Genomic DNA, 15,941 nt, shown 5'->3' on the forward strand with positions numbered 1-15,941 from the left:
CAATTGAGTTTTAAATTGAAAAACATAAAAAGCTAATCCAGAAGGCTCTTGAACTCATTCAATCCAAGCCAGTAGGCTACTTGACATCATTAAACCAACCGTTAGTTAGGTACGTAATGTCTGGGCTATGAATGACACACAGTTCTTAGCTTTCCTTAGTCACTCCATATAATCAAGTCCCACAACATGTTTATCTGTTGTAAAGCCAAAAATGGCCAGTAGAGGGAGACAAACACCATGATTAAGCCTATTAAACTTCTGCCTAGATAAAATACTTTTCACTGCATTATATTTAACCAGAAGAATATTTCCATTTGGACTTAAATTTGCTCGCTTACCTTATTCTTGCAGACAGAGGGTGAGCTTTGGTGCTGTCGTCCAGAGGACTGGTCCGTGTTATCATTATGGTCTGACACACTGGTCCTGAGGGAGGGAGAGTGGAGGCCTTCCTCTCCTTCTTCCTCATCTTCCGCCTCCTCCTCCTCTTCCCTCCCACTCTCTTCTGAATGCTCAAATTCATCGCTATCCTGGTCCATTTCCTCCTCACCATCCTCCTCGTCCTCTGGCCGGTCGTCATCTTCCTCTGAACGAAGTCCTGCCCCGACCTGTCCTTCCCTTCCACTGTTATTATTCTCCTCCTCCTCGTTCTCCTCGTCTTCGCGATTCCGTCTACCCCGCCGGCGCTGCTCCTGCTCCCACATCCACTGGGCGCCCTTCTCAGCTCCGTTCACCTCGCTCCTCCGTCCCTCCTCGACCGGCTCACCTCCGGAAGGCCATGGCTCCTCCTCTGCCTCCCTCGGCCGCTCTCGTCCACCCTCTTCCTCCTCGCCCGGTTCTCTTCTCTGTTGCTGTGCCTCCTGCTCCTGCTCCTCCAGCACCCGATTCATGTGCTCCGCCTGGGGCTGAGGTGTGCGGCCGGAGGTGCTGTTACCTGCCCCCGCTGCCCCAGGCCTTTGCCTCTGCTGCTGGGCCGCCCTGCTGCCGCTGCCCCCCGACAGCAGATCCTGGTTCATTTCCAAAAGCCAGCTTGCTACCTCCTGCACCTTCGCTAGGCTGTCTGAAGAGGACAAAGGCTTGGCATTCTGAAAGAGATGGAGACAGGAAATGGTTGAGATGAGTATAGGTGGATAGCAACAAAAAAAGCAATAAAAAGCATGTATATGGGCTGGTTGCACAAAAAAAAGAAAAGAAAATCATTCTCCTGTTTGCATTCAAAATGTGCTGAAAGTGGGTAACTCGTTCTTTTATTCATGCCTGTGAAACAAAACAATGGACATTTGCATCTATGCTGGGAAAGATGCAATATGAGCATCCCTCAAACAATGGGCACCTCTCCTACTTGGCAGCTGATCATCTACACTAGGCTTGGCCTGGAAACCACGGCAACAGTATCACTTCAACACATGCAAACAAACATTTCATCGCTGCTGCGTGTTCTCTATTCAAGTTTCTGTTTTTACTGTATTGCATTTTAATTCTACTGCAGATTAAAATAAAATGGCACACGTTCGTGTAATTGCACATGCATTGTAAAAATACACTACCATTCAAAGTCAGGAGGATATTTTTCTCAAATAAACTATTTTCAACAAGAATGCACATTAAATTGAAAAGTGACAAAGACTTGTACATTTCTGCTTCAAACAAATGCAGTTTAAAACTCTTGACTGTTTCCACAAATATATTAAGGAGCACAATTGTTTTCAACATTGATAAGAAATGTTTCTTGAGCATCAAATCAGAATATTAGAGTCATGAGACACTGAAAACTGGAGTAATGGCTTCTACAAATTCAGCTTTGCCATTTTAAAAACAAATTACATTTTAAAATGTATTCAAATACAATTTTAAATTGTGATATTTCACAATAATACTGTTTTTACAGCATTTTACAACATCTTACAAACTCCAAACCAGGGTTGCAAATTAATGAGAATGCTAGAATGAAAATTAACAAAAATGCCCCTGCACAATAAAACAATATATTACGGCTGTTGCAATTAGAATGACACCTGAAAATGAATGAAAAGTGTAAATTTGCAGAATTACAGATTCACACTCACTGCATCAGATAGTTTTTACGCTGTTTTATAACCAATCAAACATCTTTGGAATGCATTGGCCAATCAGAGGCGCTTTAAAAGTTTACATACACTTAATTCTTAATACAGTGTTGTTACCTGTTTTTTAATTATTATTATTATAGTTGTTCATGAGTCTATTATTTGTCCTAAACAGTTAAACTGCCCACTGTTCTTCAGAAAAAAATCCTTCAGGTCCTACAAATTCTTTGGTTTTTCAACATTGTGTATTTGAACCCTTTCCAACAATGACTAAGATTTTGAGATCCAACTTTTCACACTGAGAACAAATGAGGGACTCATATGCAACTATTACAAAAGGTTCAAACGCTCACTGATGCTTCTGAAGGAAAAATGCATTATTTAACTATATGCAAACACCTTTTATATGTGAAATGTCTTATTCAGGTCAGTACTAAATAAAAAAATAACATGCATTTTGTATAAATATTTTGACCTCAGCTGTATTACCCCTTAATAGAAAAGTTAATTTCTGACCCTGCTCCAAACATTTTTGTATTTCATCTCATATTCAATCAGAACACAATTCGATACTTTATATACACAGTACAGCTATTTCAGACCAATCTCATTTCACTGTTGGACCCAAGTCGTCACTGTAACACTGATTCTCTAATCAACTGCAACACCAGATTTACAATTCAAGTAGAATTTTGACTATCAAAACTCCAATGACTGTTACAACAGACCAAAGACAATCACTGACAACCACAAATAGCCAGCAGGGGGCATCACTGCCAAATAAGTGCAGTTCATGAATAACAGTTTAGCCTCCAGACACATACCACACATCTGCAGCAGGATGTAAACAATATCATGTTACCATGAGGATGCCCCACCAGTGAGAGTGAGGTTCTAGCACATTAGCATTGTACTGCATTGTCACATTTACATTTGTTTGGATAAGGTCAAATATGCTTTTTTTCGCACCATTTGGTGAAATTTCAGTGAGCCAAGCTCAACAAATTAAAGTCCATGCCAGCAGGGAACACTCCTTATTAAAGCTTTAAATTAAACCTTGTGCTTACTTTACAGACACAGAAGCCAGTAAAAACGGTAGATAACAGTCTGTGTGAAAGCAGGGATGAGCTGTGTAATCCAATCAGGAGTGTGAGAGCACGTGAGTTTGATAAAGACCTGATTAAGATAATGGAGCTTGCACACAGATGGGCAGAGATGGTAAGTGATGAAAGACTGATTGCACAAATGCTCTTGTGCATGCATAAAATCGACAAGAAAAACACAAGAAACACTGCTAGAAATACAGATAGTTTTTGAGGCTCAACATCATACAGAAGTGAATTTTTGCAACAAGTTTGAACAAGTGTCCCTAATAGTTTCTTTGCTGTTGACATAACTGTTCTATTAACAAACATTTTAAGGAAATATCACCGGGCAAAAGACCAAGGATGATAACTATAACTATAAAGTTGTAATAATCATTTCAATTCAGTGAGAATAGGGAAATCTACTCCTTAACGATACTGATAACAACAACAATTCATTGGAATAACTTTTAGAATGTGTTTTTCCAGCTGATGAACGATAAAAACAATGACAGCCAATCAGAATCTGCCTGACTTTAAAGAGCTTGACCATTTAAAGGAGTACACTTCCAGAACAAAAATGTACAGATGATTTACTCACCCCCTTTTCACCCAAGAAATTTCTTTCCACATAGCAAACTTCTATGGTGCCCCCGGAATTGGATTTGCAAAATGCAGTTTAAATGCAGCTTCAAAAGGCTCTAAACGATCCCAGCCGAAGAAAAAGGGTCTTATCTAGTGAAACGATAAATTATTTTCTAAAAAAAAAAAAATTGACAATTTATATACTTTTTAACCTCAAATGCTCATCTTGTCAGTTAGGGTAGGTTGTAAAACTTCCATCTGATTTTCTTCTCTAACTTCAAAAATCTCCCTACATCGCTGTTTTATCTTTTTTTTGTAAAGGGCGTTCTTTGTATGTTCACTTTGTAAACATTGGGTCGGTACTTCTGCAGTGATGTAGGATGATTTTAAAGTTGAAAATGAGATAGGAGTTTTTCGACATACCCTAACTGTCTGGAACCGGAATACAAAGAGTCGACAGAGCTAGACAAGACGAGCATTTGAGGTTAAAAATTATATAAATTGTCTATTTTCTTAGAAAATAACCGATCGTTTCGCTAGATAAGACCCTTCTTTCTCAGCTGGGATCATTTAGAGCCCTTTGAAGCTGCATTTAAACTGCATTTTGGATGTTCAAACTCAGGGGCACCATAGAAGTCCACTATATGGAGAGAAATCCTTAAATGTTATCCTCAAAAAACTATTTCTTTACGACTGAAGACAGACAGACAGACAGATAGATATGAACATCAAACTATGAGAATTTCAGGTAAAAAAAAAAAAAAGTCTATACAAATCAGAAATTCTAAATCTATTAAAAATTGTCTTGTACATTTGATAAACTAAAACGTACCAGCTCAAAATATTAATTTGTATGGGAATCTGACAATACTAATAGCACTGATCAATCATTCAAGTCAGGCACTACTAAAATCTGTACAAAATATTAGCAAGGAACATTTAATATATAACTATAATTTACAGAATTGTCAATGATTTTCAATGTAGCAACATACTCTGTGAGTCTAGATGGTGTAGGTACAGCATCTTCCACCAGGGACTAACAGAACAGTGATACCCTGCTAAACTTTCTACCTGCTGTTTGTAATCTATTCATCCATTGGATCTATGCATTTCCACCTCACTACGGTCTGGATTAGGGTCTAATCACAGCAAATATATGAAGGCAGGGATCTCGAGGCAATTTAAAACTGTTTAAAGCATCTGATTAGATGAGCTTTTTGATTACTGAATCACTTCCTTTATAACAAGGTAGATGAGAGCACAATCAGCCAAGATCCAATTGGAAAATAATCATGTGGCAGTGAACTTCAAACAGACATTTCAATTCCCCTTCCAATACGGAGGCCGGACAAAGTGAGCTCTATAAAAGAACCTGTGCAATCTCTAGAGATTAAACAGAAATTTGGTTAGTTTATTAGCATGCTAAAAAACAATTACGCAGTGAAGAGTTAGATGCATCTGAATGCAAACTCAAAGCGGCTTGTGCCTGGTGAAGTGGGATGTTCTGTGTCTGGAAGGTGCTGGACTGCCTGTTAGTATTCATGTCCTGCATGCTGATCTATCCATGCAACTGCATTAGACTCGGAACACAATTAGTGCTGTTAGACTGCACAACTGAACTAGTGTGTGATCAAGTGACAGTACTGCAATCTAACCGGCAACACACACACGATTACATTAAGCCTCATTTGCATTGAGGGCGAGACTGTTAAAGTGTATGAAAACTGCCTTAACAACAGTAATTTGGTTTAGTACGCTTTACAGATGCTGGTTGTGTCTCATCTCGCCTAGGTTTCTGCATTTTTTGAGAACAGATGAGTAAGTCTATGTTCTGTCAACCATCAGCAAGTGGAGTAATGAAGGTCAGAAGTTCTTTAGTATAGTTCACCCAAAAATCTAATTTCTGTCAATAATTACTCACCCTCAAGTTGTTCCAAACCTGTAAGAGCTTCGTTCATCATTGGAACACAAATTAAGATATTTTGGATGAAATCCCAGAGCTTTCTGAGCCCCCATAGATGCATGTTTGTGGTACTCTTATTAACTCATGCCGAGGACTGACACAGAAGAGCAGAAATTAAATTAAGTCATTGTTTTCTTGATGCACAAAATGTATTCTCGTCGCTTCATAAAATGACAGTTGCACCACTGTTGTCACTAGTGATGCTCTGATTGATCGGCCACCGATCATGATCAGCCGATATTGGCTAAAAAATAGCTTGATCGGTGAACCCCAAAAGCGCCGATCACTTGACGTAAATTACTGGCGCGACTTTTTCACACGTTCATGCACGGCGCACAGGTAAACAACAGCAGAGCAGAGCTTACCAGTGGCAACATGAGTACTAAATTCCTTATTCGTTTTGTAAGGGTAGTCTTGTTATTGGGCATGTGACTAAGTTGTGCGTGTACAGAGCGCTGACTGTAGTTTTGCCGGAGACTTTCGAATTTACTTTTGGTTTCATTCTCTGCTATCTTCAGTGAGTGGTAAATGTACGTGCTTGAATATAAATGAATGTATCTTTCTAAACCAGTCATATTGCAATAATGTTACCGCTGTATGTCTGATTGTTGTCATCAGTTCATGCAGTTCAGTTCATATAGAATAGAAACGGTGCCCGTGTAATTCACGTGCGTATGTTTAGCACCATTTTATCGCATCGTAATTCTAATCAACGCATATAGATGTTACTGAGGTGAACGTTTATGTTTCCTATATACAGACGGATTCTGATATATCGTGTTTACTTCAGCCTAAACCACGTTACTACCTTTATCCTAATGACTGTGCAATGCTGGATAATATAATCCTTACATCATCTTAAAAAGCAGCTACAAATAACAAGCAAAGAACATTTACATTATCAAAGAACTTCATCACTAACTAGTGTAGCCTAGTCTAGTGCGAGGAGCACTTTAAAAAACACTCCCGTTATAATCAGTTTATCTATCTACACTGTATGATGAATAAAATCTCTTACCCATGTGGCGCGTTAAGGCGACGTGGCAACTCTATGCATGTGTTTATACCACGGCAAGTTTCTGAAGCATCCTAGAACCGACTCTCTGCACTGCATCGCTAAAGTTAGGTAGCCTATTTTCTACTGTTTTTTTTTTCAATATAGTTAATTTAGTGTTAGTTTCATTTCTTCAAATGGTGCAAACTCTGCTAGATTAAAGATAAAAGATTCCCATTCCCCTGCCATTTTGTGATCGGCAGTGATCGGCGATCGGCGATCGGCAGATCATGATCTTGGTGATCGGTAATCGGCCCCAAAAATGCTGATCGGAGCATCTCTAGTTGTCACATCGACTGTTTTAACAATGTCTTTACTACCTTTCTGGGCCTTGAACAGGGTAGTTGTGTTGCTGTCTATGCAGGGTCAGAAAGCTCTCGATCTCATCCAAAATATCTTAATTTGTGTTCCGAAGATGAATGGACATCTTACGGGTTTGGAATGACATGAAGATGAATAATTAATAAAAGGAATTTTAGTTTTTGTGTCAACTAACGCTTTAAAGGAGTAGTTCACTTTCAGAACAAAAATTTACAGATAATGTACTCACCCTCTTGCCATCCAAGATGTCGTAAGGAAATTATGTCTTTTGAGGAAAACATTTCAGGATTTCTCTCCATATAATGGACTACTATGGTGCCCCGGAGTTTGAACTTCCAAAATGCAGCTTCAAATGGCTCTAAACAATCACAGCCAAGGAAAGGGTCTTATCTAGCAAAACGATTGGTTATTTTCTAAAAAATAAAATAAAAACAATTTATATACTTTTTAACCTCAAATGCTCGTCTTGTCTAGTTCTGTGTGTACTCTGTGTAGAGATTAAAAAGTACATAAATTGTAAATGTTTAGAAAATAACTGATCGTTTCGCTAGATAAGACACTTCTTCCTCAGCTGGGATCATTTAGAGCCCTTTGAAGCTGCATTTTGGAAGTTCAAACTCGGGGGCACCATAGAAGTCCATTATATGGAGAGAAATCCTGAAATGTTTTCCTCCAAAAAAACAATTTCTTTACGAATGAAGAAAGACATGAACATCTTGGATGACAAGGGGGTGAGTACATTATCTGTAAATATTTGTTCTGAAAGTGAACTACTCCTTTAAGGACTGGTTGGAGTCGCAGTAAATAAATAAAAAATAAGAAAGATATTTGAAAGTTAATGACAGGATCCTCATGTTTCACTTCTGATGTATGATACACTGATTTATTTTATGCATTTATATTGAAAATTAGATTAATATATACAGAATTACTTTAACATACCTCTCCTGTTAAACATGTTTTTTATTTATGAATTAAAATAAAATTTAGATTATTTTTTGTGGGGAGCTTACAGTCAAAAATAAAGTAGAAGAAATATAAAGAAAAGCATTTTCTTCTAGCTGATAAACAAAAACACTAACAGCCAAACAAAATCCATCTGAGTGTATAGCGGGGAGAAAGAGGAAATATAGCAAGACTCCTGAAGTCCCTCAAGAGTGTCATGATCAATGTCTTTAAAAACAAAAAATCTGATAATCTGACTTTGACCTCAGAATGGTAATTTAGATTGCAAAACCTCCTGTGGTGCAACTCACCAAAACCTTAATATTCATGAATTTCTTATTCATTGAAGAAAAAAACTACATTTTTAAACATTTTAAAAATGCACGTAAACTGATGAAATTAATGAAATGAGTTACACTAACACAGGGTTTGGGAGTTAATTTGGCTACTAAATTTAAGTTACCAGCCATTCACAATGTCTACTAGCCTAAAAACTTGAATAAATAACAAACAAACAAAAAAATGCTAGAGGTAAAACAACAGCTTGGGGCTGTCCACTCTGAATGCAACAAAGCGACCGTTTCATCATTTCAATAATTTGTAGGCTACTTTATGTCAGTACTTCATACATAAAACTAGAAATCAGTTTACTGTCTGGGATTTGTTGTGTCGTGCCGCACCACATCTAGTGTAGACAGCGTTATTGATTATAATGGGTTCTATTGTACTTTGTCACGTCCATTTGTCGACTTTTTATTATTGCGTCAATGCAAAGGAAACCAGTGCACCCACCACGCCGTTATTTGTTGCGTATTGATGCGTATGTTCAATTAAGCTAGATAAGTGCTGTAATAGAGTCAACATCTGAAGTGGATCAAAACCTTTCATCAAAGTTGTCCTAAAACCAGCTCTTGTCTTAGGACAACTTGTTTTAAACAAGTTATTACTTCAAATGTTGACTATTATATCATCACAAGTCACAAGTTCAGCTTACATGAACTTCCCCAAGAATTAATTAATGAACAATTTACGAAAAGTAACCCACCAAATTGCCTAGTGATTTGACAGCATTACCCAGCACAGCTGAATTTTACCCGGTGTTAATTTCTCACATGCATTCAATATACAAGGAAAATGTTAGTTTTTGATTATACCACATGGCATTTTCTTACAAATGGTATAAATGTTTATCAGAACCATACGTGAACATAAAAAGTATGTTTCTAAGAGCTTGGCACACATGTTTTGTACTAGATTTTAAAAAGAATTTCTCTTTTCTTTATTGTTGACAATCTTATTTGTCATTGACCCTCAAATCACTCGGGAAAACATCTGAATCATTCAGGCTGGGTATTACACCACCACAAAATTACACAAAGTTTCTGGTTTGAATTCAGTGGTAAGCGTGCTCCAAGGAAACTAGAGAAACAGACTTGAAGCAAACAATTCTATAACAAATTCATCAAATTCTTGCATCAAAAGCCAGCAAAACCCCTTCAAAATGAACCAAAAACCAACATAATGAATACGGCAGAGTTTATGCGATGCGACAGGAAAAACTCCAGGAGGTTTATAATAGCATTGCTTTCCAGACATGCGCTCTGATATGGAAAACTGGAAGCACTGCCTTAAAAAGAGAAGCATTTGGCTTGGCTCCCGGGAAATGCGGCCAGCCTGGCGTAGCCGAGCAGTCTGATAAGAGAGTGAGGTGCATCATTTCTTTAGTTATTACCACTGTGTACACTTCAGCGGCAGGTCATTTATCTACATCTAAAGGGGCTGAGAGGAAGGTGAAGCCAAAATGGGTTTTGGCACATCCTCTCAGAGAGAACGTTAGCAAAGGAGGGGAGGAGGAGAGAGTAGTGGTATTACTGGTTTTACAATGTCATTTCCTACAAAGCTGCCAGACTGTCATCTCCTCTTGGATACCTCAGTTACAGGAAACATTACATGAGCAGGAAAAGGGAAAAAAGAGAGGGTTATTTTTATTCACCTCAAAGCTACCTGGATAGGCCTTTATGATAAAAACCAAGCCAAATAAAGGGAAAACCCATCACCTTGTTTCACAAATTACTCATTCATACAGAATTGCTCCAATTCCTCTTGTTCCATTAGCAGCAGAATAACTGACAAAATGGCCAATTTGGTAGACATGCAAGTACAAAGACGAACAGAAACTTGGGGAAATATGTGCAAGCAGTGCTGGAAAACAGATCTGCTGCTGAAAAATCTTCAGCTTGTAATTGGTTGTAGTTTAGTTTCAGCAGGAATTGGTGATTAGTTTGTTAAAGAAAATGGTTTGTAGGAAAAGACAGTTTCTTTGACCATGAGTGGCTAGGCAGAACTGGCTAAAAAGACTCTTTCCCATAAATAAGCTATTAAGACATCTAGGCTGTCCATCGACAGGCAACGAATCGCTATAAGCGTCATACTGGAAAACCTCAATAAGTCTCCATAATTAGCTTACGCAGAAACCATGCACCCTGGCATTAAAGAGATTTTTGTTTCAAGTTACTGTAGTATGTTTATTAAGAAAAGAAGAGATGAAAATGAGGAAGTAGAGAGTAAGGGATAGTTACAGAGTGAAATTTGAGGCGGATCAATCATCCAATATTCATGTAATGACCATGTGGCTGAGCAAGATTTTCCCTGTGCTGAAATGCATACTTTCCTACTATACAGCAGGTGAAAAACAATGCTATAATTTTAGATATAATCATTTTACATATTCCTAAAAAAATAAAAGTACCCTAAAAGCACCCAAGTGACTTCTTTCTCCCGCAGAGATTGTGAAGCGTGCAACCAATGGACACTTTACTATCCCATGAGGCCACTGTAGAGGAGTTCTGAGTGGCAGTGAAGCGACACAACTGATGTTGTAAACCACATGACAATGACAACATGATTGATGTACTACATCTGGATTGCCTTCATAATACACACATTCATACTATATTAGAACATAACAGTGATGAAGGTACGTTTCTGTCCATCAGTCATCCTGCTTTATACTGCACTGCCACTAAAAACACATATGGTTTGACCATGTAGGAAAAAGCAGGCAGGAAAGTAGGGGGAAAATGGAAAGGAAACAGGAAAAGGAAGTAGAAAAAAAATAAGTAATGTAATAGCAGAAGGACAGAAAAATAAAATAGGTAGAAAGGAAAAAAGGAGGAAAGTAGGAAGTAGGAAGGAAATGTGGAAAGGAAGTAGAAAGGAAATTAGGAATCCAGTAAGGAACTCGGACAGAAAAATTAAGAAGATAGGAAGTAAAAAAAAAGGAAGCAGTAAAGTATGAAGTAGGTTTTGGGAAGGAAGGGAAAGGTCTTAGGAAAGTAGTAGAAATGTAGTAAGGAATGATAAAAAATGAGTAAGAAAAGGAAATGTGGGTAGGAAGGAAACTGGAAGGAAGGAAATGGGAAACAGAAGCAGAAAAGAAATAAGTAGAAATGCAGTAAGGAAGCAGAACAGAAAAATTAAGTAGATAGGAAGGAAAAAAGAAGCTGGAAAGTATGAAGTAGATAGGAAATGGGAAGGAAAGGAAATGGAATTAGGACAGTAGTAGGAATGTAGCAAGGAACGGCGGTAAAATGAAGTAGGAAAAGTGAGTAGGAATGAAATTGGAAGAAAGGAAATGGGAAACAAAAGTAGAAAAGAAATAAGGAATGCAGTAGGGAAGCAGGACAGAAACATGAAGCAAGATAGAAAGGAAAAAAGGAAGCAGGCAAGTATGAAGTAGGTAGAAAATGAAAAAGGAAGTGAAGGAAAAGGAATTAGAAGTAGGAATGTAGTAAGGAAGGACAAAAAATAAAGCAGAAAAAGGAAAAGTGAGTGGGAAGGAAATTGGAAGGAAGGACAATGGAAAACGGAAGTAGAAAATAAATAAGTAGGAATGCAGTAAGGACGCAGGGCAGAAAAATAAAGTAAGTAGGAACTGGAAAGGAAAGGAAAGGAAAGGAAAGGAAAGGAAAGGAAAGGAAAGGAAAGGAAAGGAAAGGAAAGGAAAGGAAAGGAAAGGAAAGGAAAGGAAAGGAAAGGAAAGGAAAGGAAAGGAAAGGAAAGGAAATGAAATGAAATGAAATGAAATGAAATGAAATGAAATGAAATGAAATGAAATGAAATGAAATGAAATGAAATGAAATGAAATGAAATGAAATGGAAAAGGAAGAGTAAATAGGAAGAAAATTGAAAGAAAGGAAATGGGAAACAGAAGTAGAAAAGTAGTAAGAATACAGTAAGGAAGCAGGACAGAATAAAATAAGTAGATAGGATAAAAAAGGGAGCAGAGAAGAATGAAGAAGGTAGGAAATTGGAAGGACGGGAAAAGGAATTAGGAAAGTAGTAGGAATGTAGTAAGGAATGACAAAAATGAAGCAGGAAAAGGAACAGTAAGTAGGAAGGAAACGGGAAATGGAATTAGAAAAGAAATAAGAATACAGTAAGAAAGCAAGACAGAAAAAAGATGAACTGGCTAGGAAGGAAAAAAGAAAGCAGAAAGTTATAAGTAGTTATAAAATTTCCTGAGAAGGAAGAGGAAACAAATTAGGAAAGTAGTAAGAATGAAGAATGACAGAAAAATGAAGTAGGAAAAAAAAATGAATAGGAAGGAAATGTGAAACGGAAGTAGATAAGGAGGGATGCAGTAAGAAAACAGAAAAAAGGAAGCAGGAAAGTATGAAGGTAAGAAATGGAAGGAAGGGAAAAGGAATTAGCAAAGTAGGAATGTAGTAAGCAATGACAGAAAAATCCAGTAGGAAATAGAAAACTGAGTAAGAAGAAAGAAAAAAGGAGGAACACAGTAAGCAACTAGAAAAAATAAAGGAAGGGACAGAAGAAGATGGCAGGAAAAAGGAAGAAAGGAAGTAAAGAAGAAGAACATAAGCATAAACATAACCAAACAATGAAAAAAAAAAGATTAAATCAACCAAAAGAAATGGTCAAATCAGTTCTTTCAGTAAAATAAACACCAGTCATCACTAGTACTTAACTGGCTTAAGCTGGTATTTCAGACATCACCTCAGTGCCACTGAAAGCAAGTTTGTTGTCTTTCGTCATTACATTTACTTTGACTTGAACCGCTAAAGATTTTACCATCCAAAAAAATTGTGCAAGGTTAATACCGAGACCTTTTCACACACAAATACGCTTTTGTCCATGCCTTTCACCTCCCCTCCAGGCATTATAGAACGGAGGAGTAAGAATCAGCTAAAGGACAGAAACACGGACAGGTGTAAACACAGCTCTACTGTGGTAAAATGACTCACGGTCCTGAGGGGAAAGTAATCCTCATTCACAAAATAAGGACAAGGTCACTGGAAAAAAAGCTTCTGGCTGGCAAAACGGCTAGCTGCAGCAATGGCTGCTTGTAGCGTTTGAATGACGAAGGCTGAGTGAAATCAGAATGAATTAGCAGTGCTTGTTTTCCAGTTACTATCAGTCATTAATGTCAGCTTTTTTCTGTTTTTTTTTTTAATTGGCATCAGATGATAATGGACAAACAAGTTGCTATTATTATTATTATTATTATTATTATAGCAAGTGATTTATAGCTTATCAACCCCAACATGAAAGGCTGTAATTATTTGAATTTAGGTCTCCACCAATCTTTAATATTGGTGCATCCCTAACATTTTCTAAAGCTTTTCTCCTATTCCCTGTCTAAGCAATTTTAGGTGTCCTGAGAGCAGCAATTTTACATTCAACAAAAAAAAACCTGTGAGACAGACAAAGAAAGCATTATTAAGCAGGTAGGACGCCATTCGCAGCAACAAAGGAATTCAGTGCAAAAATAAATTTGTTTGTGTCCCACAGGCAATGCGTGCAGATCATGTTCAGCTCAGACCGGTATCAAAAATGAGCTGCCAACTCCTGCAAATTTAATTTGTAAATCATGAAGATAAAGCAACAAGCTTCTTGGGATTCATCAGTAACTTGAGTAATACAAACATTACAAAAAAAAGGGGAGAGGGTATGGGGGTTGTAATAAGATTTTTTTAACTATTATGTTTAAATAAATACACTGGCATAAACAAACAAACAAAAGTTACAAATTATTATTATTATTATTATTATTAAAATTACTTTTTTTTTCTAATATAGTCAATAAATCTACTTTAACTGGTGCAATATATTTGCAACTGCAGCTTTTTACTCAAGTAAAGAGGTTGTCAAAAATGCTGTTTGGAAACAGGTTTTTTTAATTGAGCAGATTGATCATCATTAAAACCAGCTCTGTGACAGGCTTGACTGCAAGTGATGCTAAAAAGTTGAATGAATTCTAAACGTATTAAATCTAAATCAATTTCACTTGTTTTAACCAAACTGCTTTATGTTCCTGTGGGGTAATCAGTTACGTTAAAGGGATAGTTTACCAAAAACGAAAAATCTGCCATTAATTACTCACCCTAATGTCGTTCCCAACTCTGTTAGACTTTCTGAACACAAATTAAGATATTTTTTTTAACAAATCCGAGAGCTTTCTGACCCACGTGGTACTCTTGTGAAAAGTGGCGGACTGACCCGGAAGAGAAGAAATCATTGAATAAAGTTATTTTTGTTTTCTTTGCACACAGTACTCTCGTAGCTTCGTAAAATTACGGTTGAACCACTGGTGTCACATGGAGCATTTTAACAATGTCCTTACTACGTTTCTGTTCCTTGAGCGTCATAGTTCCCTTCTTGTCTATGGAGGGTCAGAAAGATGAACAAAGGTCTTATGGGTTTGGAACGACATAAGGGTGAGACAGAATTTTCATTTTTGGGTGAACTACTCCTTTGAGGCACCATATTGCCATGTGAGTTTTGTCAATTTTGCTGTCAAATTGATATCATATTTCCTAGTATGTTTGTTTTATTTTTATATTGTCAATTATTTTTCGCAGCCAATATTTTGGAGGAAGCACAGCCTCCCATGCCTCCTTCCAAAACTCCACTGGTAATAAGCAACGATCTGCAGATAAAAACTTGAGAGATTTGAAGCAGTCCCTGAAGTGCTCCTGTCTCTCAGTGTTGGGTTTAATCATCAAATCAATTCATCGTTCAGCTAAGACATGCACTCTAATGCAATGCACAATTCAAACTGACCTGTACAACTTCTAAGCACAAATATTTACAACTGGCTGGCACTTTAAAAACAGGCAAGTTGAATGAATAATAATTAAGCATATGTGCTTAAAATATATACAACATCCCAGACAGCTTTAAATACCTACAACTGAATGACCTCTCAAATGAAAGATTTTTAGTTTTTAAATGTCTGTTCAGCTGAGTGCAACTGAGTGCAACATTAGATTGTCTGGTCTCACCTATGTATAGCTTGTTAACTGACTCAAGCATTACTTTCAACATTTTTGCACAGGCAAAAAATTGACAGTGGTATTGACTAAAAGCTTTCGCCAGTCACTTAGCCAAAGAGCCTAAGTCTACAGCCAGGCCTTCTTTGCATTTAAGTGCTTAGGCAATATGTGCCCAGCCAGCAACCATGTGCTATTGTGGATGTGTTTGTATGGCTTTGGCAGACCGTAGCACCAAGCTCTGACATCCCTGAACAAAAGACACAGATGTGCGGCTGAAGTACTGCAAAGGGGTACTCTATGGCAGCTCTGTCAGGATTGACACACAAGCCTTAGTACTATTGATAATCCAGAGTACCTCTCCAACAGAACAGGCAGACGGCCAAGCAGACAGAAATCTGTTTTACAGAACATGTTGGCGTTGGATCAACTCAATAGCTACAAGGATTTTCACAGAACTATTTCACTTGGCATTCGCTGATATCAGAGGAAATAAATGAGGCATAGATGGAGAGAACATAAACCAGTGGGAGTCATGCGGTTGCAAAAAAGAGCACCAGACTACAAGTATCAAAGTTATTAAAGAATCCATCAAATTGAAATTGGAGTATTGTGGCTTCTAGCTCAAGA

The 15,941-nt window shown here is 37.6% G+C and overlaps 1 protein-coding gene across 1 annotated transcript in view; it reads right to left on the reverse strand.

Annotated features, from left to right (window-relative positions):
• Nucleotides 1-320: 320 nt before the first annotated feature.
• Nucleotides 321-15,941, reverse strand: part of LOC141336903 (uncharacterized) — an 87,311-nt gene continuing 71,690 nt past the window's right edge. The window contains exon 3 of the mRNA XM_073842623.1: nt 321-1,082. Within this exon, the coding sequence (XP_073698724.1) occupies nt 321-1,013 (693 nt within the window). The 5' untranslated portion in view covers nt 1,014-1,082. The remainder of the gene's footprint in view (nt 1,083-15,941) is intronic.

Source organism: Garra rufa, chromosome 6 (assembly GCF_049309525.1).
Source record: "Garra rufa chromosome 6, GarRuf1.0, whole genome shotgun sequence".
Classification (NCBI taxonomy): domain Eukaryota; kingdom Metazoa; phylum Chordata; class Actinopteri; order Cypriniformes; family Cyprinidae; genus Garra; species Garra rufa.